Source organism: Rousettus aegyptiacus, unplaced genomic scaffold (genome assembly GCF_014176215.1).
Source record: "Rousettus aegyptiacus isolate mRouAeg1 unplaced genomic scaffold, mRouAeg1.p scaffold_m13_p_4, whole genome shotgun sequence".
Lineage (NCBI taxonomy): Eukaryota > Metazoa > Chordata > Mammalia > Chiroptera > Pteropodidae > Rousettus > Rousettus aegyptiacus.
The window spans coordinates 148,279,186-148,302,751 of NW_023416307.1; the positions used below are offsets into that span (position 1 = coordinate 148,279,186).

The window sequence follows — 23,566 nt, forward strand, 5'->3', positions numbered from 1 at the left end:
GCATTACGTGTAGTGACTAGAGATCTAATATCACATTGACAGTCCAGGGCATAGAAGTCTGTCGATTCATGGGCCTGAAGTCCAGCTTAGCATTTGACTGGTATGATAGGTCTTAATGATTCTGGCTTATACCACAGTTCATGTGCAATTCCTTTTAGTTCTTTCAAAAGGAAAGCTACCGAGTGGTACCCAGTTGCCACTGCTAACCAGGAGACACATCGTCACTAGGGCCTCTGAAGATAGGTGGGCACCTCAAGTCCTCTTCCTTTTATAGAGCAACATACTTTGAAGTTCCTGTGAGACTAGCTCTGATATCGCTACCTATGGTTGCTTGCCATTGCCTTCAGCTCATGAGCCAAAATGATCGTTTCCAAAAACGTGTCCCTTAAACACAAATCATGGCATGGTACTGATAATGGAACAAAGCAGCTGGCTGTGCTTCTACATTCTTTAAAAGTCAGGCCTTCAGGCCAGCATGCTTTACACTTGCCAGATGACCGGTGCCCTCAGCGAAATGTACTGTGTCCCTACCAGATGACAGGCTCTGGGCAAAGGGACAGAGGTGAACAACCCAGCCCTCCCTCCATCTTGAAGACCTCTGGGAAAAAGTTAAGTGAGTGGAAATGATGGCTGAGCCTAGTATACCTTACAAGGTGAGCGGGACTTGGCAGGCAAAGGAGCCTGTACCACCAGCTGGCCCTTTCTGCATGTCACTGCGGTGGCGCTAACACACCGATCATCCACCGTTCCTCTAAAATGGAAACCCCTTGTGCGGTCATCAAAAACTCCGTGCTCCCTCCCTAGCGCTCAGCCTCCTCCTCTTTCTCTGATTCTGGGCAGGACCCCAGAGCCTTCTAGAAGGTCCTCGGGCTGGCATCTCAGGCATTCTTTCATGCTCGATGGCAGCAGGCCCTGGCTCCAGTGCAAAATCCACAATGAGGGCCTCAAGCTAACCAGACCCTTCTTCAAATACTGAAACGGATCCTAATCGGCTTCTCCAAAGCCGGGATTTTAGCAGACACTGGGAGCCATAATTTAAACTTTATGCGCGAGGATTACAGTAGCCTGCCAAACCACCACTCAGGAAGAAATCTTTGAAATGTGAGACTCTTTTAAGGGAGAACAATCCAAATGAGTCCCCCCTCTCCTTTCCTTTACCTCCCAACTGGGTTCGAAGCTGCCTGGGCTTGGTCCCTCTTCGAGACGATCACGAAGGCCTGTTTATAAGAGAAAGTTTGATTGTTCAGAAGTACGATAGGGGTAACAACTTTGGATGTGACTTGTACCTGAAAAGAGTGCTTCCAGCTCGCTAAGCAAGGCTTTGAGTCAAGTGGCCAGAGAACGGAGATGCTGGGATGTCTTTCATTTAGAGGAAAAAGCCTCCTCTGGGGCCCCAGGCGACTCCCACCCTCTCCCCACTCACTCGTGCAGTTTGCCAAAACACACAGGCCACCACTCAGTGAAGGAGGAAAACTCTGCATCCTCCCCCCTGCGCGCACTGCTTTCAGCCAAGGAACCTTTCCCCTCTCCCCTGTTTCCCACTGTGTAAGCTGAGACGGCCTGGAGCGGAGGGCAGTGCCATTGCCTTGCCGGCCCTGTGACCAGTCCTTCCCCCCAAAGACCTGGGACCTGCCAGCTCCTCCCTTGTATAAGAGATAGGCAGCAGAGCGTATTGTCGACCCTCTGAAAAGGCCCTGCCTCGAACCCTCAGCTGGGGCTGTTCCAAGAGCTTGCTGCTTCACGGCTGGCTTGGGGCTCCTTGTTTTCGAGAGCATTACTTCTGACCTCCAGCAGAAACACTTGTTTATGTTTCACAGAAAAATAAATCTGTGAAATGGCTTAGTGAATACGGACGGTTTGGAGGCCCCTCCAGGGTCACTGGGGTTATCACCTCCCCTCCAACAAGGCTGTGAGAAGCCATCCCTGGCTCTCCTCCAAAGAAAAAGAAAATGCGCAGACACACGCGCACGTGTGCATATGCGCGTGTGCACACACACGAACACCCTTCACGCTGTCTCAGAACTGTGTGCCAGAGACACTCAGTGCAGACGTATTTATGTTTGCAAGTAAATATTGGGCTGATGTTCGCATGGTCGACATCTTGAGACAGAGACATGCTATGTAAATAGTCAAGACACAGAAGAGACCCATAAACAAGAGGCCCTGAGCTCATCCAAACAAGGACTGTGTCCGAGGTCCTTGGAATAGCTGCCCAGGAAGCAACCGAAAGGCCAGGGAAGGTGGGGATGGGGCTCACACAGGAGGCCAGATGCCGCGGAGCCCAGGACAGTTCCTCACTCACCCCGAAGTGGGCCGGGAAGAGGCAGGTGCCCAGGCCAAGACTCCAGAACCCAGGCCTTCTTTCCCCCTAGGCCACCTGCTTCCCTAATTACAGCTCTTCAAGGGAAATCTGCTATTTTCCTAGGAATTTTCTGGCAGCTTGTGGATACACGTTTCTATCAGAAAGTGGTGTGTGTATGTCAGGAGGGCTCGGGGAGCCGCCCTCTGGGGCCGCAGGCCCCCGGAAGGTCCGGCACACACAGCTCCCCCGGCCTTCAGCAGAGCAGCTCCTGGCTCGTGTGTCTCCTCCTCCATGAGGGTTTCCTCTGCTGCAGACAGAACCGTTAGGAACAGGGCCTCTTGCCCCTCAAGCGGCAAAAGAAGCCCCAGAAGTTTCCAGAAAAAGTGCAGGAAAACACCGACTCCATTGGATTGGAATTGAGTGTGGGGCCGCTGAGAGTCCAGCTTGTACTGAGCTCTAATCATTCCCCAGCACGCTCAGTGTGGGCTCAGCCGGCAGCAAAATCATAGGTTTACCCGGCACTTCTCAAAGATTTTCCCCAAAGTAGCCATGAGCACTAATGAGAGAGAGAGTATATGCCTGAGGAAGGCCTGCTACAGGAGAGGAATGGCTTTGAAGTCTTGATTTATCTTAATTTTTAAAAATTTTATAATTCTTTATAATATGTGCATACTTTAATATATAGAAATTGAAAATTCAATTGCCCCCAAAATTTCCAAAAGCTCTTTGAAAAAAAAAATCAGCTCCAGGCAAGGACTCACTGCCTTGTGCCTTCGTAGTGTGAGTCCTGGGTACATGGCTATGTGCCCTACCGGCTACAGTCCTGAGTTTGCTTTGAGGACCAATAATAAAAAAAAAAAGCTGTCATCGTGTTTCAGGGCTGAAAGAGGGCTGGGAATGCCACTGGTCTCTTAGGCAGAGACAAAAAGACATTGGGGTTCGGAGCCAGAAAAAGACCTACCCTGCGGCCCAAGGGGTAATTAATGGGATGGTCAGCAGTCAGGACCGTGGGCTCCCTATGCCACATCTCTCCCGTGTGGCCATTCTGAGGGGGTCTGGTGGCACTGGGCAGGCCTGCTGTGATACAGTCACTTGGGGGCCATCGCTTGGTAAACTCAGAACCTGGGCTTTGGGTTCTATATCAAACGCCAAAACCATGCTCTAAACAAGAGCATAAAGGCAATATTCTCTTTTTCTGAAATAGAATTAGTTTGATCATGTGAGAAAAAAAGTTCGTTTGACAGAGCCACTATTAGACTATTGAGCAAACTAGCAAACAGCACCCTGTCCTCCGGAAGCTTCGCTTCCATCTGTCAAAAAAAAAAATTCAGAGATGCTACTGATTTTGTTAGAAAAAGACACTCTACTGACATCTGCTGGAAAGTAGTTATAATACATTTACACACCTGTGATACATTTGATGTGAGTGGTACCCCCCACACACACACACACACATACACACCTACATGCAGCTCACAGCCTGCACTACTGGACCCAGCACTCCCTAGCCACGAGAGTGGACTGTTTTAAGAAACGGTCTTTGGCTCCAGAGAAGAAGGACCAACATCTATGATACTTCCATCTGGAGACTACACGGAGGTTGTTCTGGAGCAGGGCTCTTGAGGCGCCGCAGTGTTGGAGGGGGGCAGAGAGTTCGCAAGGCTGTTTCCAAGAGCAGCGGGGGAGGTGACTTTAGGGCTAGCGCTGACGCCACTCCACTTGAGAGGAAGGAGCTTGCTGCTGGGTGCCCAAGAGGATGACGGCACCTTCGCTTTTTGGTAGCACACACGACACACATAAAACGTGAGCACGCCAGAGCCACGTGTGAGAGTTAGTCCGGGTGCACTCAATCCCTGATGGCTTGTTCGTGCACTCTGTCAGGTCCTTACACTAGCACAGCCAGGACAAAGTGAGCCGACTTTTGTCTCCCTTAGAGGTGAATAAGGAAAGCCTGTTCAGTTCAGCAAGGCAAAGCATAGTGATGCTCTTTCTATCTAGAACCTGCCAGCTGCCTGTCTGCCACCCTGTGGCTGTTGATTCATTCAGTCAGGCAGGCAGAAATGATGGCATCCTGTATCAGTCACCTCATGCCACATAACAAGTCGCCCCAAAGTCTGTGGCTTGAAAGCAGCAACCATCTGTATCACCACAGTTCGGCGAGTTGGACTGAGTTCAACAGGGCGGTGTTCCAGTCTTAGCTGGACTCACACCTCTAGGTGGGCGAGGGTTGGCTGGTCTCGGAGGGTCTCAGCTGGGTGGACTCTCATCTTCCAGCAAGCTAGGCCGAACTCTTCCACGTGGAGGCCGGGCAGAGTTCTGAGAAAGTACACAGAAGCGTGCAAGGCCTACGTGTGGAACTGACGTAGGATCTCCTCCATCGCATCCAACTGTCAGAGCAAGTTACGGTTCAGATTAAAGGTATGAGAAATAGACTCCGCCCCCGCTGGGAAGTGTCACAGAGTCACGTGGTAAAGGGCGCGGATACAGGTGGAGTGGAGGACCGTGGACATCTAAGCAATTTGTCACTGGTGCCAAGTAGAGGTGAGACACTGAGTTCTGGGGGTAAAAAGCACAAGTCTTGCCTTCAAGGAGTCCTAAGACAATGCGAAGGATGAGAAGGGAGCAGACCGTTAAAATTCTGCTCGATTAGTGTCATGGAGAGGTATGTGACTTCTCCGGAATTGAAAGCGAGGAACCTGGGGTTATTGAAACATGACACCATCGGCAGGCAGAGCCATGTGCTCACGAGCCTTATTTCCAAATTATACCCAGCCTTATTTTTATGAATACATTCCGCTCAGCCCAGAAGGGGCACCTGACATGTTTGGTCAGCCACATCTCCGTCTATGAAGAATGATAGTTCAAGCAATAACTAACTTGTTAGACATTTCTGTTCAGTCTTCGGTTGCTTTTCTGGCCTTCTGTGCTCTGAGAGCAATAACAAGGACCTTTTTCTAATTATCCAGAACATTAACGCCAAGACCCCGTTCCGGAGGGGAGAAGGTGATAGGGATTTGAGGAGAGAAAGTGTCTGTGTGGGGGTGTCAGACCATGGCCTTCAGACAGATGTGCTCTTAAGCCAAGAAGAAAACTCCAGGGCTAAAGACACTAGGAACTCGGTGTCTGCTCACAAAACTGGCCGCGAGGAGGGAAGCTCGGAACACGAGACCCTTAGCCAGGTTTCGTAAGGAAGCGTCTGCCTCCAGTCATTCAAACGGCCCCACTTCGTTGACTCCGCTCAGAGCGAACTCCCAGGAGGCCCTTGGCAATGCGAGCGAAGGTGTTTCCTGGCAGTTCTGTTGGTACTTCTCATCTCCAGCTCCGCCAATCACCCCCTTTCGAGGGTAGAAAGACGCCACAGTAGAACAATTCCTGACCCCCATTTGCTTTCCCTCCTTTGGGGGAGTTCACACCATCAGGCGGCTGTGGACGCTAGACTCATAAAGGAGCGCGAAGACTAATGCACAGGAAACAAAGAGTGAACTGTGCCCGTGAGAGCTGGGTTTGCTCAACGATTTCCTCAGGGCAGGTTTGTCCGGGCATTCGCTGTTTGCAGCAGACGGTAGAGATGACTAGTCTGGAGTATTTTCAAATGAGACTGCGGGAATTATAAGCTCATGACAGTGTGGCACCACAGACCCGCAGTAGAGCAGAAGACCTCCCAGCAGCGGACCAAGTGTATGTGTGTGTGTCTGAGTTCCTCTGTTCAAGGGGGTTGAAAGGCAGCATTTGTGGGCAGGTCATTTATTTGAATGGTGATCAGAGCAGGGAAGCAAGACAGGGAAGAGAAGGAAGCCAATAAAGGATGTGTCGAGCTGGTTAGCACTGCAGTCAAATTCAATTGGGAAACTGGTTGGACATGCACCTCAGGGTTATCTCACCCAGCAAGAGAGGAGGCTGGAGTACACCCGGTCCGGCCAGTCATGCTTAGGGACAAATGCACGGAGGGATGCCTGACCTTGGAAACAGACATCGCTAATGCTGGTGAGCCAAGGGCATGAGATGCTAGGTCACCCCGAGCATGAGAGAGAAGGTCAGCTTCGGGCTACAAAAAATTGCTTAAATATCCGGCAGTCAGTGCCTGTGATGACTGTGTGAGGAAAACTAGAAACTTAACATGTGTGAGAAGCCATCAGACTTCAGCGGGAAAGGTCTTCTCAGAATCCAGCTAAAGGACAGTGCCGTCCTGAGTCAGGACGAGGCACCAGTTCCAGAGGAGCACGCGCTGCTGTCTGTGGTGCGCTGACAGTGTGAGTTCCACAGGTTCCAGAGAAAGATCTAGATGACAGCAGGGTAGAATGCAGACACTTTCGAAAGCCTGTTGTATGGGAGCAGCAATTATCAAATTAGTCCACGATAGCTAACATCTCTCAGGACCTTCATACGTTTCTCAAAAGCCAATTAAACTCAGGAAATATCAAGCCCCCAAGTTTCTTCTATCCTTTACTAAGGGTTTATTAGATCCTTTACTGTCCTGCTGTACATTGCAAATCTCTTAAAGGAAGAAACAAAGAAGGCAGTATGTTCCAAACTTATGTTGACCATGAAACCCATTTACTCCCAAACACCTTGGAATAACTCTCCGTAACCAGTGTTCCCCAGTCCACAGTTTGGGAAACACCCCACCAGCAGCATTTAAGGGGCAAACAACCATAAGATAGCCTGCAGGAAAGCCATGCGTTTTGACGAGTGGCTCCACGTAATGCTCTTTCTAAAGCAGCCAAGTCTGAGTTTTCCCAGCTTTCCCTGCATGGTGAGTACGGGGCACGTCCTCTCCTCCACCAGGCAGCCCGGCAATCAAAACGGCTGATTCTTCAGCGTTTCTAACCTGGCTTCTCCTCTCTCTCTGCCTTTCAGATGGGCTTCTTTCGCCGAAGATACAAAGAAATTATTGAAGCCGAGAAGAACCGGAAAGAGAACGAAGACAGTTGGGACTGGGTCGAAAAAAGCCAGTGACCTGCCACACCCGTCACGTGACCCAATCATTTCACCTGTCGTCCTTGATCTTTGTATCTTCCATATTTGGAAGAAAGAATCTTCTCCAGATTTTTCGGAGGCCCCACTGATGCTGTTCTCATCCTCACTCTGTCATGCCCGGGCACCAACCCGAGGCAGCCACTTCGGCCAGGTCCCATGACTGGAGCCACCACCACTTCCTTTTACGGATGAACTCTGAACTTTGGAAAGCGAGCTGCGGAGCCGAGCAATATTTATGGATGCAACATGCGTGGTCAACCCTCAGGGGAAAACTGTTAACCTAAAAATATTTTTATAAATATAAGCCTTTTATACTGATTATGTCTTTATATTTGTATCGATGTTTTATTATTTCTATTAAATAGTTATATAATTCACTCAAGCACTGATATCTGGCCTGAAATCTTGGAAACGTGTGTACATTCATACAAATTTTAGAGGATAAAAATCTTACTGTTCTTCGGAATTTACTGTTAAAATAGACTCGCAGATAAAATAACCTGAAGAAGCCTGGTGTCGTGACTCCACCGAACTGGCAGTGCTGCACCTAAACTGTGGTCGTGGCGGGACCCCTAAGACATTTCACATCTTTCTTGCCTGGAGTCAAGTTCGAAGTCATGCGCTAAGGAGCTCTAGGTTTTTGTCATACGTACCTTTCATTGGAAGATTCCCAGCAGGAATTTGAATGGAAAAACCTGATTCCTAAACAAGTCTGCTCCACATCACCTCTGTACAGCAGACACCCACCCTCCTTCCACTTGGGAGACTAGAAGAGCACTTGGAGCAACTCCAGTCAGTCATCTGGTAAACCTCAATGGCAACTCATCCCGGACATCATGCATCAGAGTCCACGAACCACAAGGACTAAAGTAGTGCCCACCGAGCAAAGACTTGTGTCTGAATGCTGTGACGTGTTGCCTTCTCATGGTCGTTTGAGTTCAGAGGTCTCCATTTCCCCCATCACTCTTGCCATCCCAGCTAATGATAATCGCAGATTCCTTCCCAGCGGTGACTGTCTAAACTGTTCTTATTTTTTAAATAGTGTCTTCAGTGGGGTCCCCGAAAAGCAGACCCACGACAAGGATCTAAGAGCAAGTAACTTATTAAGGAAGTATTTTCAGGGGACACCAGTGAGGGAGGGAGTAAAACAGGACAGGAGAGGAGAGGAAGCCAGGTAAGGGCGCCATGGAAGGTGGCTTCAGCCTGGTCCTGCAGGGGAGCTCTGGAGGGTCAGCTGGTCTCTCAGATGTCCCAACCTAATGCAAGGGAACTGAGCTTTCACACTCCAGGGGAGATGTAAACTTTCTGTTCTCAGTTCCTACTGGCAAAAGAGTCCCAGTAGCTCAGGGGTAGTCCTCTGAAAGAGAGCCGCAGGTATATCCCCGACATGGGGAGGCCTGCGGACCTGATGCAAAGAGATCTGGGCATCACCCCCACCTCCTCTCCTATCTCATGCATGTGTGAATGATGAGTTATGGCCTTCAATATTTAAGCCTTCTGTTTGACAGTGTTTATTATCAGATGCATTGTGCTGCGCAGTTTTGAGTGCATTGTGATTTTCTAAAAGGCCAATGAGATGATGGCTATAGCGTGCTCAGCGCTACAGCTGGCCCATAGTAAACACTCAATGACCATTAGCAGCTATGACTGCTGTTACTACTGCAGGATGACCATCTAATAAGAAAAAAAACGTGGCTCAGAGCTGGGTCTGACAAACGGTCCTTCATGGCTTATCAGAGCCTGCTCAAGCCCCAGGTGCATACAGATGGCATCAAATGGGAATGAAACAAGAAACAGGATGAAGGATCTTTGCCATGAGGCCTTGATTACTGGAAGCTAACATGGGGTGGGAAAGGGGGGGGTTCTGTGAACATTGTTGAAAAGACACGGAACTCAGCTTCAGGGGAGAAAGGTTTTCGATACAGGTGGCTAATACTTGCAAACAGGTCTAAAGTGTTGGCAAAATCGTGAGGGTGCCGGACAGTTGCAAACCGAGCACGGAACGTGTCTTTTCATTTCTTGTCGTGCGGTTGACTCTGATGTAGGAAGATAACGCGTGTGTCATGCTTCCCTGGTGAATCTTGGAATAGACAGTAAAAGCCAGAGGGTCAATGGCGTGAAGGAGGCTGATCTTAGAATGAAGTGAGGGGTATCGCGGCTCGCAGAGGGGTGGAGGCACAGAGGTGACTGCAGGGCGGATGTGGGCAGGGAGACCAGTTCTCGCTGGGAGTTTGCCTGTGAGTTTTATCAAGTCATATAAGCAGTCTTGAGTTGGTTTTAATCACTCATTTCAAGGCTATTAATGGGGCCCCTGCTGTGTGTCAGGAACTATACTAACTCCTAGAGGTTCCCCAGAGGGCACATTTTGCCTGAGGGAGGCAAACCTTCCCGAAATGGAGTGCAGGGTGTGGATCCTTTTCTGAAATCCCATTTACAGCTTTCTTCTGATGGGTTCTTGTTCATTGTGTTATGTTGTCCTTTAACAAATCACCCAGAATTCTCACTTTGGTGGTGGGCTTGGGACAGCTCCAACAGTGGTTCGTCCAAACGCCTTTATAGCCACTAACTAGCCTCCTATAAGGAATGCAGATGCATTGGTGACACTGTGGAAGGGTGACCTGCAGGCCCGCAGTTCTTCCAGCCGGAGGGGAAAGCCTCATTTCAACAAGGACAGGCTCCTGTGGGCCATGTCAAAGCTGTGGGCAATGTCAAAGCCGGATCCATTTGCTCTTAGAATGGTAGACAGACCTGAGTAGTCATGTACCCAGGAGATCACTAGGACTTCATGAGGCAGTTTCTGAGAAAATCATTCTTGGCACCAGCAAGAGAACATACTGGCAGCCGCTCCAGGAACCTATCTGGGAGGGATGGTGCCTCTGCTTGTCCGATCATGCTGAGTAGCAGGCGGGGCTACAAGGACCGGGGAGTTAACCGTTTAGCCCAGTGATAGAGAAAGAAGCCCCACACGCTGGCAGTGCGCCCCCAGCTTGGGCCTCGCACCAGCTCCACCCCAGTTCAGAAGGCCTCACTCAGTGGGCTCTCAGCGGAAGCAGACAGGGTGAGTCGTCATGTCTGTGTGATTTCTCCAGAATCTTCTTTTACAGCTCCACAGTGCATTCTGATTGCTACCCTGCGCGTTTCTGAAGGGTCACTGTGGAATCCGATAAGATACTCTCTTGCGCAGCATCCTTTCAGTCTGCTTCAGCTTTTACGTATGTTTCACTCTGGTTTTAACCAACTGTCAGAAGGATTGAGATGCTTTTTAAGTGTGAAAAAGGACCTTTGTAGAAACTGAGCAAAAGCATGCCCCCTTTTTAAAAAAAAATGATTCGCTTATGCTCAATGTACCTGAGACTCGCCAGCCTGAAACATCCCCAGAGGGAGCCTTGGACCTGTCACAAAGAGACCATGAGGTTTAGGAACAAGAAGGCATCGGGGGTGAGTGGATCCACACTGGCTTCACGGTGACTGACAGCACACATCTGGAATCAATCACCGCTGAGGTCACTGAGGCTCTCCCAGTCAGTTCGTCGGGAAAATTCCATCAGTATCACCGGGAATAATATTTTCAAGTTGGGTAAACGTAGAAAATTCAGTAGAAAGTTTTTCTTCACCAAGTCATGTGTAGCTTACGGTCCTTGAGCCAAAGGCAAGGAGATTGAAAACAAACAGAAACCCACCAGGCCTAGTGAAAATATTTGGGATCTGTTTTCAATACAAAACATGGTGGATCCCTCACGTGATATGCATGCTGTATGCTACCTGTTCAACCCTGGCAGAATAATTATCTTAAAGGTTATTCTCCTTTTATTTTTGGATAAGGCATTATGCCCAGGCGAATACAGTTATGCACAGGTTACCTATGAAACGTATCTGGTAAAACCTACCTATACCTGGTTCAAACCTCTGGAAATTTACAGGCACTGTGAAGAATTATAATTTGGGGAAAATGGCCCTTGAGTAGAAGAAAGGCAGAAAATGAGTGTCATTTTGGAAATACTCCAATATGCAGGGCTTTAGTCGATGTTTTCTTCTGCTATACAGAGCAATAATATACACGGTGGAGAACAGTTTCTGAGACGATGGTTGCAGGGAGAATAGAGAGCAAATAGGGTCAAACAATGAACCTTCTAGAATGTTTTCTGATTTTCAGCACTTTGTAGAGATAATGAACAAATGTCTCACATGGTGCAATGCTTTACAGCACAATGATCTAGATTTCAGACTTTTTTGAGGTTTTTTTTTTCTTCTTTTTTAATTCTGATGTGCACAGTGTGACCGGCAGAGTGAGTTTCAAAGCTTTAAGAGTTGTTAATTGCATGGCGGGCACCCACGCTAACTTCACTTCCAGACCGCGACTGACGCATCCATGTACGTTTCCATTGAGGACTTTTGGTGGGAGGGGTGTTCCTCCTCATGAAGTCGCATGTATTTAAAAAAAAAAAATGTCTATGCAGTCACTTCTAACTCACTTGCACTGTTTGGGAAATGCAGGTTTACAAAAATACATGTTTGGAATAAAAAAAAAAAAAAAAAAAAAAAGGCTGCAAATGATTCCGGAGTTCGGTGTGAAACGTCTTTGCTAGTGAAGGACTTGAACCTTTTCGGGGTGTCGAAGATGAGGCTTCGGTGTAACTCAACATGACCGTTAACAAGCACGTGCAGGTCCATCCCCTCATGACTGTGCACGTGAGCAAACCACTCCGTGGCTGTCGCCTTCTCTGTGCATCACCCACCCGCTCAGAGCCACGCCTGGCACCTTGATCTTAAGGTAAATGTGCCTAAATTCAATGAAGAGCATGCCTTGTTGTCAGTAGGCTGCTTCCACATGCCTCCAGCAGTCACTAAGCCTTTTCTCAGAAGCTTTTTGGTTGCATTCTTACACATTTACATACCCTGTTCTCTCAGAATTTTAGTATCCCCCATCTGTCCAGTTATGTCCCTGTCCTTATCTCAAATGTTCACTTGTATGTTTTTCCGTTTTTTCCCCTCCACGAGACCAACAGAGAGATACCTTTTTCATTGGCCTTTTTAAGAATAAGCCTTTGGTTGTCCCAATCAAGTCTACCGGTGTTTGCTTTCTATTTCATTAATTACTGCTTTTATTAAAATTAATTTTACTCCCCTATGATTAAAATTCATACACATACACACCACACAGTATTACAACACGTATGAAAATATATACACCAAGGGGTTAAAAATGGTCGTTTGGGGTAGGTGGAATTGTTGACGTTTTTGCTTTGTTTTTTGTTTGTTCTTGTCTGAATTTCAGTTTTCTACAGTGAGCGTACACTTTTGTAACAACAACAAAGCATATGCAAATTATTTTTCAAATAAAATCACATCTGGGAAAGTATGAATGGCCAAGCCAAAGAAGATTCCAAATTGTAGGTCTGGAAAGGAAGAGATTTGTTTGTAGCAAAGAGTACTGATGAGCTTGACTCATAGGACAATGGTCCAGTGAGTGATTTCTAGCGCTGTCATGCCAGATGCTTCCTGGCTTAACAAGACCTGCCACGATCACTAGTGCTAATTAAATACACTTCTCTGAGGTTACCCAGCCCGTTCCCCTAAGCCAGAAAAGGCCTGGACAAACTCAGAGCAATAAAAGATAAAAACCTGAAGAGGAAGAGAAATCACCAATTAGTAAAATCTGCCTCCATTCGATCATGAGTTTCCGAGTCCACCAGATTACTTCTGGTCCTTAAAGTCTGTCTCGTCATTCGGTTACTGTTCTTAGTAATAAAATTCATGTAAGTGCTTACTTAGATCTATCTCTGTCTACACCATCAAACCGATTGGCAGCTATCCATCAGCAAAGCCATCTGCCCATGAGATCATGCTTGTTCATTCAGTGTTTATGTCTAAAGTGGGTATTAACAAGATATCACCAGCTCTGTACTAAAATCTGATGCTGTGCCGACTGGGTCTTCTGCCAAACCTCTGCTTTGCCTCAAAGTCTAGTCCAGGTCATTTTATACTTTGACAGGATTCTTCCATAACTGAAAAAAAAATCTTAAAGATTAAATCTCAATAGAAGTATAACTACTACCCTTTTAAGACACCAAATAGTTGAAGAAGCAGAGGGCATTTTAAAAAGGACCTCCAGGAAACCTTTCTACTAAGAAATGGCAGATGTGGGAAAAACAAAATTCTCTCCAACATCTAATCAGAACCCACTCTATAGGTTAGGAAAATATTTGGCTCTATATAATAGAAAAATCCAAAATACCAATGGTTTAAACATGATAGAAGTGTGTTCCTCATTTACGTGGAAGACCAGAAGTGAGTCATCAAGGTCTGGTATAGAAGCTTCATGGACCATCAGGATCCCAGCTCCAAACTTTCCAGACATACAGCTTCTATTCTTAAACTTGCCTCATGGTCCCAGATGGCTACCAAGGTACCAGCCATTGTGTCTGCATTCTAAGCCAACAGAGGAGGAGGATAAAATGGCACATGCTCTCTCCTTTTAACCAACCTTCCCAGAAGTCCACACAACACTGGCCAGGAATTAGTCATGTAAATGCGCCCACCCACAAGGGAGGCTGGGGGGATGTATTATTAAGAAATAAGAGGAGAGTACATATTGGAGACAATTAACAGTTGCCATACCCATCGTGTATAAGATGCTCAGGCTACAGCTGCCGTAAGCCATAAGCATATGTCCTTCAAATCCTGTGTCTGGATTCAAGCAAGAGAAAACCTTTATTTAGGGTGGGGTGGCTCTCTGGTGCACAGAGTCGGGTAATCATATTTATGTCCACACAAAGCCCTTCCTTGTTATTTTTTCTCCTTCGTCCATCCCCCCGTCCCCACTCACATTCCCCTCTCTCCTAGAGACACCAATATAATAAATTGAATACGTATCCTTAGAAATGGATGTACATAGTACTATTTCGTGTGTTTCACTTAAATGATCTTGAGCCTCAGAGCTCGTTCACGTTTTGTTTTTCAAAGATGTATTCCTGTTGCTTTATTTACATCTAGTCCACTGTTTCCAGCTGCAGCACTGCGTTCTACATTGTTTTCACCACACTTTACTCCTCCAGCACCTCTGAAGGAGACTCTAGCTGCTTCCTGCTACAATAAACATCCTCTCCCACATCCCTTTATGGACCTGAGCTAGAAGCTCTCTTGGTACATATGACATGTGTTACGTCGTAAGGTGGTTGCATTTTCATTTGACTAGATTGTGTTTGATAGCCACACACACAAGGCTTCATATTCTTATTAGCCATCTGGGTTTCTGCTCCTTGAATATCACCTCCGAATAACAGACCCTGCCACCTCCCCAGCCATTTCTCACCCCACTTTGCTGGTTCCTGCTCTTTTTCCCACCCTCTCAATGTTGGGGGAGCCCAAGCTCAGGCCTTGGGGCTCCTTTCCATCTATACTCCTTGGAGATTCCATCCAGGCTCCTGGCTTTGAATGTCACCAAACAGATCTCCAGCCTGGACCGCTCCCCGACATTCTAGACTCACATAGTCGATCACCACTCAGCTATAGCATAGGCCCCTCAAAGTCAGCATGTTCAGAAACGAGCAGCTGCAATCTGCATCTTGATATACTTGCTCTAGCCAAAAGCCTTGTAGTCATCCTTGGCTCATCACTCTCCCATCCTACGTCTAATCCATGAGAAATCTCTTTACTTTAAAAGTAGGTTTGGAATCTGACCCTGTCTCACCAACTCCATGGTTACTCCCCTGGTTCAGGCCACCATCGTGTCTTGGCTAGATCAGGGCACTTGTCCTGCTCCTACTCGCCTCCAGTGTTTTCTCAACAGAGCAGCTGGCAGGGTCTGCGTTGTTTCTTCTCTCAAGCCAGCCAATGGCTCCCACCCCTCTCAGTAAAAGCCCCGGTCCTTTATGGACATATATGATCCATCCCCCATCACCTTACCTTGTTCACAGCTTTATTCATAGGACTTAGAAAAGTGTGCAGTACATATTAGGGGCTCTGCAAATATTTGTTGAATTCATGAATTTAGTTATTCTTTTTCTAACTTCTTAAAATGGATGCTTAACTCAGCAATTTTCAGGATTTTCTTCTATAATGTGCCTTTAAGACTAATATTTCCCTAAATCTGTGTCCCACATATGTGGATATGCTCATTTTTATTATTATTCCATTCTAAATATTTTCCATTTTTTCTTAATTGCTTCTGTGCTCCATGACTTATTTAAAAGCACATTTCTTAATTTCCAAGCATGGTTTTTTTTTTTTTTTTTTTGAGTTTCCTAGTTTGCTACAAATTTTTTATTTAATTGCATTGTGGTCAGGGAGAGTGATTTATATTACACTAATCATTTGGAATTTGGTAAGACTTATTTTATGGCCCAATGTATAATCAATTTTTATTTGTGTTCCATGTGTATGCAGTAAGAATGTAGATCCTACAATTGTAGGTAGACTGCATTGTTCTGTAGATTTCTGTCACATCGAATTTATAAGTGGTGTTGGTCAAATCTTCTAAACCCTTACTTGTCTGCTTAATCTATCAATTGCTGAGAAAGGTGTGTTGAAATCTCCCACCTTCAATTTTAAAGGAAGGGTAGGGAAAATTGCAGGCATACAAAACCCGGGCTCTTAGCTTCCCATGAAGAGGGGTGTTTGTGCTGAGTGTGGCTAGAATAATCATGGATCATCCTCTAGGAAAAGAAACCCACCTGTCTTTTATGGGGCTAGCAAAAGAGCCTACTTACAGGTGGGGAGTCAAGGGGGATACACCCTGAGCTGGGGTGACAAATGCTTAGGGAAGATGATAACACCAGTTGCAAATCTGTGATGAGAACATCAGTTGCTAGCATCTGGGGCTATGGATTACATCTTACACCATTTAACTCATTGCCAGGCAACCTTAAGAAGCTTCCAGGATCATTCAGAAATTCTCCTGTTTCTCTCTCCATGTCCATTATGGCTGCAGATTTTTCTTTATCTCCTTTCAGTTCTGTCCATTTTTGCCTTTTGTTTAGGACTGACACTATTTTATTAAGTACCTAAAAGTTTAGAATTAATTACCTTTTCCAGATGAGGCTGAACATTCTATCATCATGCAGCGACCTTCTTTACTTTCTTGTCTTAAAGTCTATTTTGGTAAGTATTTGAACAACATATCTTTTTCCACTCTTACAGCCTTTCTATATCCTTATGTGTTGGCTGTGCCCCTTGTAAACAGCATATAACTACTTTTCAAAATCCATTCCAACAATGTTTTCATTTTACTGAAACACAGTTTACACTTATGAAATAATTGGATTTGTTTCTATTATCTTATTTTGTGGGGGGTGGTTTGTCTAGCTTTTTATCTTTCTTTTTTTCTTTTCTTCATTTTTACATTTCATTCTTCCCCTCCATTAGCCCTGATTCTTGTATTCTTTAAGTGGACACCCAGACACCTTAAAACTCTAAGACTTACCATACTTTATTTGCTTAACATGCCACAAGCTAAAGTTAATCACCACCTTTTATGTATGTTAATTGTATACTTTAGCCTTTTGCATCATTGTTTTTAGGGTTTTCTGCAGTGACTGTCCAGACTTGCCCACGGATTTGCCACTTTCTCTGCTCCTCGTCATTTCTTGCATCTCGGATCGTTCCTCCTGGGGCCATTTTCCTTGTGCCTAGAATATCCTTTAGAATTTTCTTTAGAGAGAGTCTGCCGATGGCCAGTGTTTCTCTTTTGTTTTATTTAAAGCCGTCTTTAATCTGCCCATAAACTTGACTCTTTGCTGGTATAGCATTCTATATCCACAGTTATTTTCCCTCGGTGGGTGAATATATCATTTCATTTTCTTTCTGGTTCCTGCTGTTACTGTTAAGAAGTCCACAGTCAGCCCATTCGTCACTCCTTCAAAAGGGATCTGCTTTTTCTCTCAGGCTTTTGGAATTTTCATTTTTCGTGCATTGTGGTTTCACTCCGATGTGCTAGGTGGGATTTCTTTTACTTATTCTGCTTGAGGATTCTCTGGGCTTCTATGGTTAGCTTGTCTTTCATCAGTTCTCGCCATCTTTTTAAATACTACTCATCCTCCATTCTTGCTTTCTTCTCCTTTACAATCCTAGGTGTGAAACCATCTCACTGTCTCCTTGTTTCTTTATCTACATTTTTCTATTTCCATCTATTGTCTCTCTGTACAGCATTCTAGCCTTTTATTTTTTGTATTTACTATCTTTTCAGCTGCGTCAAATCCACTTTTAGAATGATTTATGGACGTTTTAGTTTCAATTATAGCCTTATATCTAAAAGTTTTATTTGGTTCTTCTTCAGATGTGCTAATTTCTTGTATTTTCCTGTTCACTGCATTGTAATTTCAAATTTATTTCTTTAAACAAGATAGTCATAGTTAGTTTCCTGTGTCTGGTAAGTACAATAAAAATTTTCCCTGAGGATTCTCACTCATGGTGCCTTGCTTCCTTGTGTAATTAATGGTTTTCTGTTGCTTGGTTGATTGGGTTTTGTCTGTCTGTGTATTTTTTACTGTTAGCTGCTTATTTTCCTTGGAGAATTATTTATGGTGATTCTCTGAGGCATAGGACAAAAATGTGTTCCTGTAGGGAGTATCTGCCAGGTGCCAGTTTGGGACCGGATCTTAAGGTTTCATGGACCACCCATGCGAAATGAATTTGAACAAGTCCATGCTGAGGGGGGCCTGCGGTTGCTACTTCTCAGGGGTGATCTTCCCGTCACCACACTGCCTACTCTGTGCTCCTCAGCACTCAGGCAACATTCCTTGAAGTCCCTTGGTCCTCAGTAGGTATGGTACTTCTGTTTCTGGTTAACTCTTATATTGAGGTTGTAGCCCTTTAAGCTTCCATTTTATGGGCCCCTGAACCTGGAAAGGCCATGAAAACCAAACTTCAATTTTGTTAAGTTGACACCTGCTCATAACTCAGGTGACTATAGCCCTCCCCTTACTCTCCTGCATTTCTACCTTCACTCAGATTTTGGCTTGATAATTTCTACTTTTGCCATCTCTTCAATTATTTTAAGAATATCTTGTTTAAAATATTTTATTCTTCATTTTTCCTATTTTCATTATTATGAGCATCAGTCTACCTTTTATTCATGGAATAGAAATCTAGCTATCTATTTTCTAGGTATCTAATTTCCTGTCAATTTGTGTGTGTGATTATAAACATTTTCAGCATACAAAAAAGTTCAAAGAGTTTCTTAGCAAATATCTGTATCCTCATCATTCTACTATATTTTACTATATTTTATTCATAACACAGATATCCATCCATCTCCATCCATTCACATGCCTTATTTTTATGTATTTCAAAGTAGTACATGCAGATATCAGTATATTTTCCCCTGAATGTCAGTTGTTTTTTGTATGTTTGTGTGAATTGCTAATTATATTTTTCACTTTTATAACTTCCATTTAACTCTTTTTAAATCTACTCGGGCATTTATTATAGTTTCTCAACCTTGCATATATGTTTAAGTTTTTATTTTTAAAGGATATTAATCATAATTATTCTATAATGTATTTCTTATTTTCAATAGCCGACATTGTCTGCTTCTCAGTCATTGTGCCGTATTTCCTTGGTATTTTGCAATTTCTTTACTGTCAACTGTTCATTTTCATTGGAACTTAATTGTAGGAATTTGAAGTCATTTTCTCCAGGGAAGATTTTCATTTGCTTCTGCAAAGTGGCTGAGAGAATTAATAATCTGAGACTGCTTTGAACTAAATTCTTTGCCTTGAGGTTTTTCAGACCACCCAGGGAGTGAGTGAGTAGTCAGCCTGCGAACTGATCCGAGCGCATGCGTGTGGTTATGAATCCTCTGCGGAGAAACACTTTCTCTCCTTTATTCAGCACCAGAGTTCTAGTTCGGCAGTGTTCTTGGTGTACCTTGGGACTGGGACAGCAGTGAGTTTACCTCTCACACACTCTTGCCCTGAAAACAGAGCCCTTTGGCGTCCCAACCTCATGGAAGAGAGAGACCCCCTTTCAGACTGTCCCCCTGACTGATTCCAGGACTGTGTCCCCAGCGGCCCCTTCCTCATGATGCTATGAACACCCATGCCCAAGTTTGCCCAGTTTGGCAAATGTCTCCCAGGCACAAGGCACATTCTGCTTATCACCCCCAGTGGGGTTCCCACCTGAACTTAATGCTTGGCCTGGATGTGCATTACTTTCTTGCACAATAATTCAATTTAATAATAATTAAATTTAATAACAACTGCCTACACATAATTTAAGGAAAACAAAAGTAATATCTTGCACTTTTAGATGATCTCAGCAAGAAAGTCAGTCATGCTCTTAGAAATAAGTCTGTATTTTTCTTGATATTTGAAATATGTCATAATTTTCAATACCCCAATAAAAAGAAAACTCTAGTAACTTCTAGTCTAGAGTAATTCTCATGTACTCTCCTAAGAATTTACTCAACCTCTGATATATATGAAAACTAATTATACAAGATGCTGAAAACAAAAGCTGCATAACATTTTACAAGTTATCGATTCCGAGTTTTTCATTTAAATTGACCTCCCTTTGAGTTGAAGATTTTATTAGCGATACTGCTGTTGATGTAGCTATTGGCAGTAACTATATGTAGTAAGATTTATACTCTACTTGTGATTGTGTGTTGAAACTTGTTGAACATGAGCTGATGGAAATAAATGTATAAATTAGAATCCTACTTGTCAGTGTTTCATATCAACAGCAATAATTATTACGATTGATTTTTATGGTACTTGTGTAGCCATAGCAGATGTTGTAAACCCAGACTTACATGTCTAAAAAGGCTGAAATCTGAGAAGGTACATGTCTAAAAAGGCTGAAATCTGAGAAGATACATAACTTCAAACAAATGTATGGTCTTTCTCTAAATCAGGCTGAGAAAGTACACCCTAACAGAAGCCAAATCATTTCTTGAGTGCTTCTCGAAGCCTCTGAGACAATAAAAAAATATTTACATCGGACCATGAGGCCCGGGCTGCTCCGAGCCTCAAGGTGAGTATGTATCTTAGAATACCAGTGCCGCATGATGAGATTTTGCTTGTGTGTGGAATTTTTCTCTAACTAGTGGGCTGGGGGTCAGATTTCTGAGGGGGTGTGCAAGGTCAGGCGAAGGTAATTTGCATGATTGTGTTTTTATCCTCAGATCTTTCCTCTGGCTTTCCTATCCCCTGCTCCTTGCAATATGCTACCACACACTTCTTAGTGTGGCGGTTTGAGTTGTGGGAATAACAAAATATATTGCATAACCGAACTATAGTGAATGATAGAGCGTCCTAAAGGGACCCTGTCTTTCCAGGACAGGAGGTAGCTCTAGGACACTATACATTAATCATTAAAATATTTCACAACTCTTTCCACAACAGAAATAGACTATTACCAAGCCCTTCTGAGAAATGAGGACCATCCATGGATTGATTCTCCATGGAAGACTTTCCAGGATATTTGTAGTATCAAATATCTACCGTGTTCCCACACTGTGCCCAAACCCACTGACAGATGAAGTGTGTCGTACAATACAGAGCTGTGTCTGAGAGGACAGAGTCTTAATTTAGGCAGATCATGGGGACAACATGCAACAGGAGAGAAGTACCCAGGAACAGCAGAAGGCCACACCCACGGGAGCCCCGAGGGACCAGGAAGGAGCCTTTGTCACTGGAGAGACAACCCCCCCCCCCCCACCACCACCATCCCACGATGTTCCAGAACCTTGCCCGAGTGCCCTTCTAAAGGAAATGGGCTCACCTAGCACCCCCAGACCACAGACACGAATGATGCAGCCGCATATAACCATGATCATGCCCCAGGAGGGGATTCAGGAAGGTGTGGTCGGATGATTCTGGCTGGAGTATAGACACTGGAGTGTCCTGTCTTTATGGGCTTTCATAACAGCAATGGCTGGCACATACCAGTTACATCTAGAATCTGAATCTTGGAATTGTCACCAACTCTGGAGATCTCTCTCACTTTGGGAATTTTTTTTCTTTAGCATCCCTAAAATTGCATTCTTCCAGCCTCTGCTCTGACATTCTCACTAAGGGAGCGTTCACCCAACTTCTCTGCCCTATTGATTGGCACGACCTGAACCTTGGAGCTCCCTGTCTCCCCAACCCTCCCAAGTCTCCCTTTTTTTCCCTTGTATTGTATTGTAGTAAAATACACATATCACATAACTTACCACCTTATTCATGTTTAAGTGTACAGTACAGTGGTATTAAATACATTCACACTGTTATGCAACCATCACCGCCATTCATACCCATAACTCTTTTCATTTTGCAAAACTGAAACTCTGTACCTATTAGACAATAACTCCCCATTGTCCCCTCCCTCCAGCCCCTGGTGACCACCATTCTACTTTCTGTCTTTTGACTAAGGATCTCATTAAGTGGAATCGTATAGTATTTATCTTTTTATGACTATCTTACTTCACTTAGCATAATATCCTAAAGTTTCATCCATTTTGTAGCATATTACAGAAGTTCCTTCCTTTTTAAAGCTTAGTAATGTTCCATTGTCTGTATACACCACATTTTGCTAATTCATTCATCAGTCAATGAACACTTGAGTAGCTTCCATGTTTCGGCTCCTGTAATTAATGCTGCTATGAACATGGGGGTACAAAATACCCCTTCAGGACTCTGCTTTCAGTTCTTTTAGATCTATACCCTGAAGCAGAATTGCCGGATCAAATGATAATTTTATCTTTAATTTTTTGAGGAACCTCCATGCTATTTTTTGTAGTGGCTGTATCATTTTACATTCCCTTCAATAGTGCACAAAGGTTCCAATTTTTCCACATCCTCACCAACACTTGGTCGTTTTCTGGGGTTTTTGTTTGTTCATTTTGGTAGTAGCCATCCTAGTGGATGTGAGGTGGTATCTCATTGTAGTTTTCATTTGCATTTCCCCAATGATTCGTGGTTTGAGCATCTTTCATGTGTTTATTGTCCGTTTGTATATCTGCTTTGGATAAATGTCTACTCAAGTCTTCGGCCCATTTTTGAATTGGTTTGTTTGTTTTTATTGTGTTGAGTCTTAGACGTTCTCTAGATATTCCTGGCATTAACCCCTTATCAGATACATGATTTGCAAATATTTTCTCCCATCCCGTGGGGTGCTATTTTACTCTGTGGCTAGTGTCTTTTGATGCACAACATTTTTAAATTTTCATGAAGTCCAATTTGTCTATTTTTTTCCCTTTCATCACCTGTGGTTTTAGTGTCTTGGTCAAACACATCATTGTTAAGTCTAATGTTTCGAAGCTTTTGCCCTATGTTTTCTTCTAAGAGTTTTATTGTTTTAGGTCTTACATGGAAGTCCTCGATCCATTCCTGGTTAATTTTTGTATATGGTGTTAGGTAAGGATTCAACCTCATTCTTCTGCAGGTGGACATCCTGTTTTCTCAGCATTGGTTGAAGAGACTGTCCTTTCCCCCATTGCATGTTCTTGGCACCCTTGTCAAAAATCATTTGACCATATGTATGACGGTTTATTTCAGGGATCCTTATTCTATTCCTTTGGTCTGCATGTCTATTCTTGTCTCTGCAACTCTCCCAGCTTTTTGTCCCAAGTCTCCCTTAAAAAAACAAACAAACAAACAAACAAAAAAAAACCAAACGAACAAAAAAAAACCCATCTCTTTGTCTCCATGACAGCACTCAAAGCATATGAAAAGAGCTGCTATATAACCTACAAATTTTTTCTTCTCTGCATAATTTAGGAAACCTCCAGTTCCTAAAACTATTTTTATGATAGTTTCCACATTCCGCACCATCTCTGACATAAAGAAGAAAATAACTCACCCTTTAGTGAAGCTAACCCTCAAATTTCCCTTCTTGCTTTGAGCTGCGTAGAACTAAATTGAGTAACTAGAATTTTTATCTGTCTTATTGGCAGCTTTGCTACCTTGTCGACTACTCGTATTAAGGTTGCAAGCAATTCCTAGGTTTTTTAAATCCACTTCTATGAAAAAAAAAAAAGTGAAGGTCTTCTATAACCCATTTGTTTTCATTCCGGGAAATATTTCAGCAAAGTCTAACAATGTTACAACAAATACCTGGGAACCTAACACCACTTTGCACATTTGCTTCAAGTATTCCATTGGGTTTTATAAACTTTTGGGGGGAAATAATTATAGACTCACAGACAGTTGAAAAATAATACAAAGAAGTCCCATGTACCCTTCACCCAGCTTTCCCCAGTGCTTATAGTTATAGCATAACTATAATTCATGTGACATCAAAAGTGGAAATTGATATCGGTACAACCCACAGATCGTATTCACATTTCATCAGTTTTTAAACACA

At 44.2% G+C, this 23,566-nt stretch overlaps 1 protein-coding gene across 2 annotated transcripts in view; it reads left to right on the forward strand.

The window, feature by feature from the left end:
- ITGA9 (integrin subunit alpha 9) overlaps positions 1-11,713 on the forward strand; it is a 286,264-nt gene extending 274,551 nt beyond the window's left edge. Inside the window, exon 28 of one of the 2 annotated variants that reach the window (XM_016123918.2) lies at positions 7,160-7,661. In XM_016123918.2, the coding sequence (XP_015979404.2) occupies positions 7,160-7,258 (99 nt within the window). In that variant the 3' untranslated portion in view covers positions 7,259-7,661. Of the gene's footprint in view, positions 1-7,159 lie in introns of both variants that reach the window. The other variant, XM_036219043.1, reaches the window with a different exon arrangement.
- Positions 11,714-23,566: the final 11,853 nt, after the last annotated feature.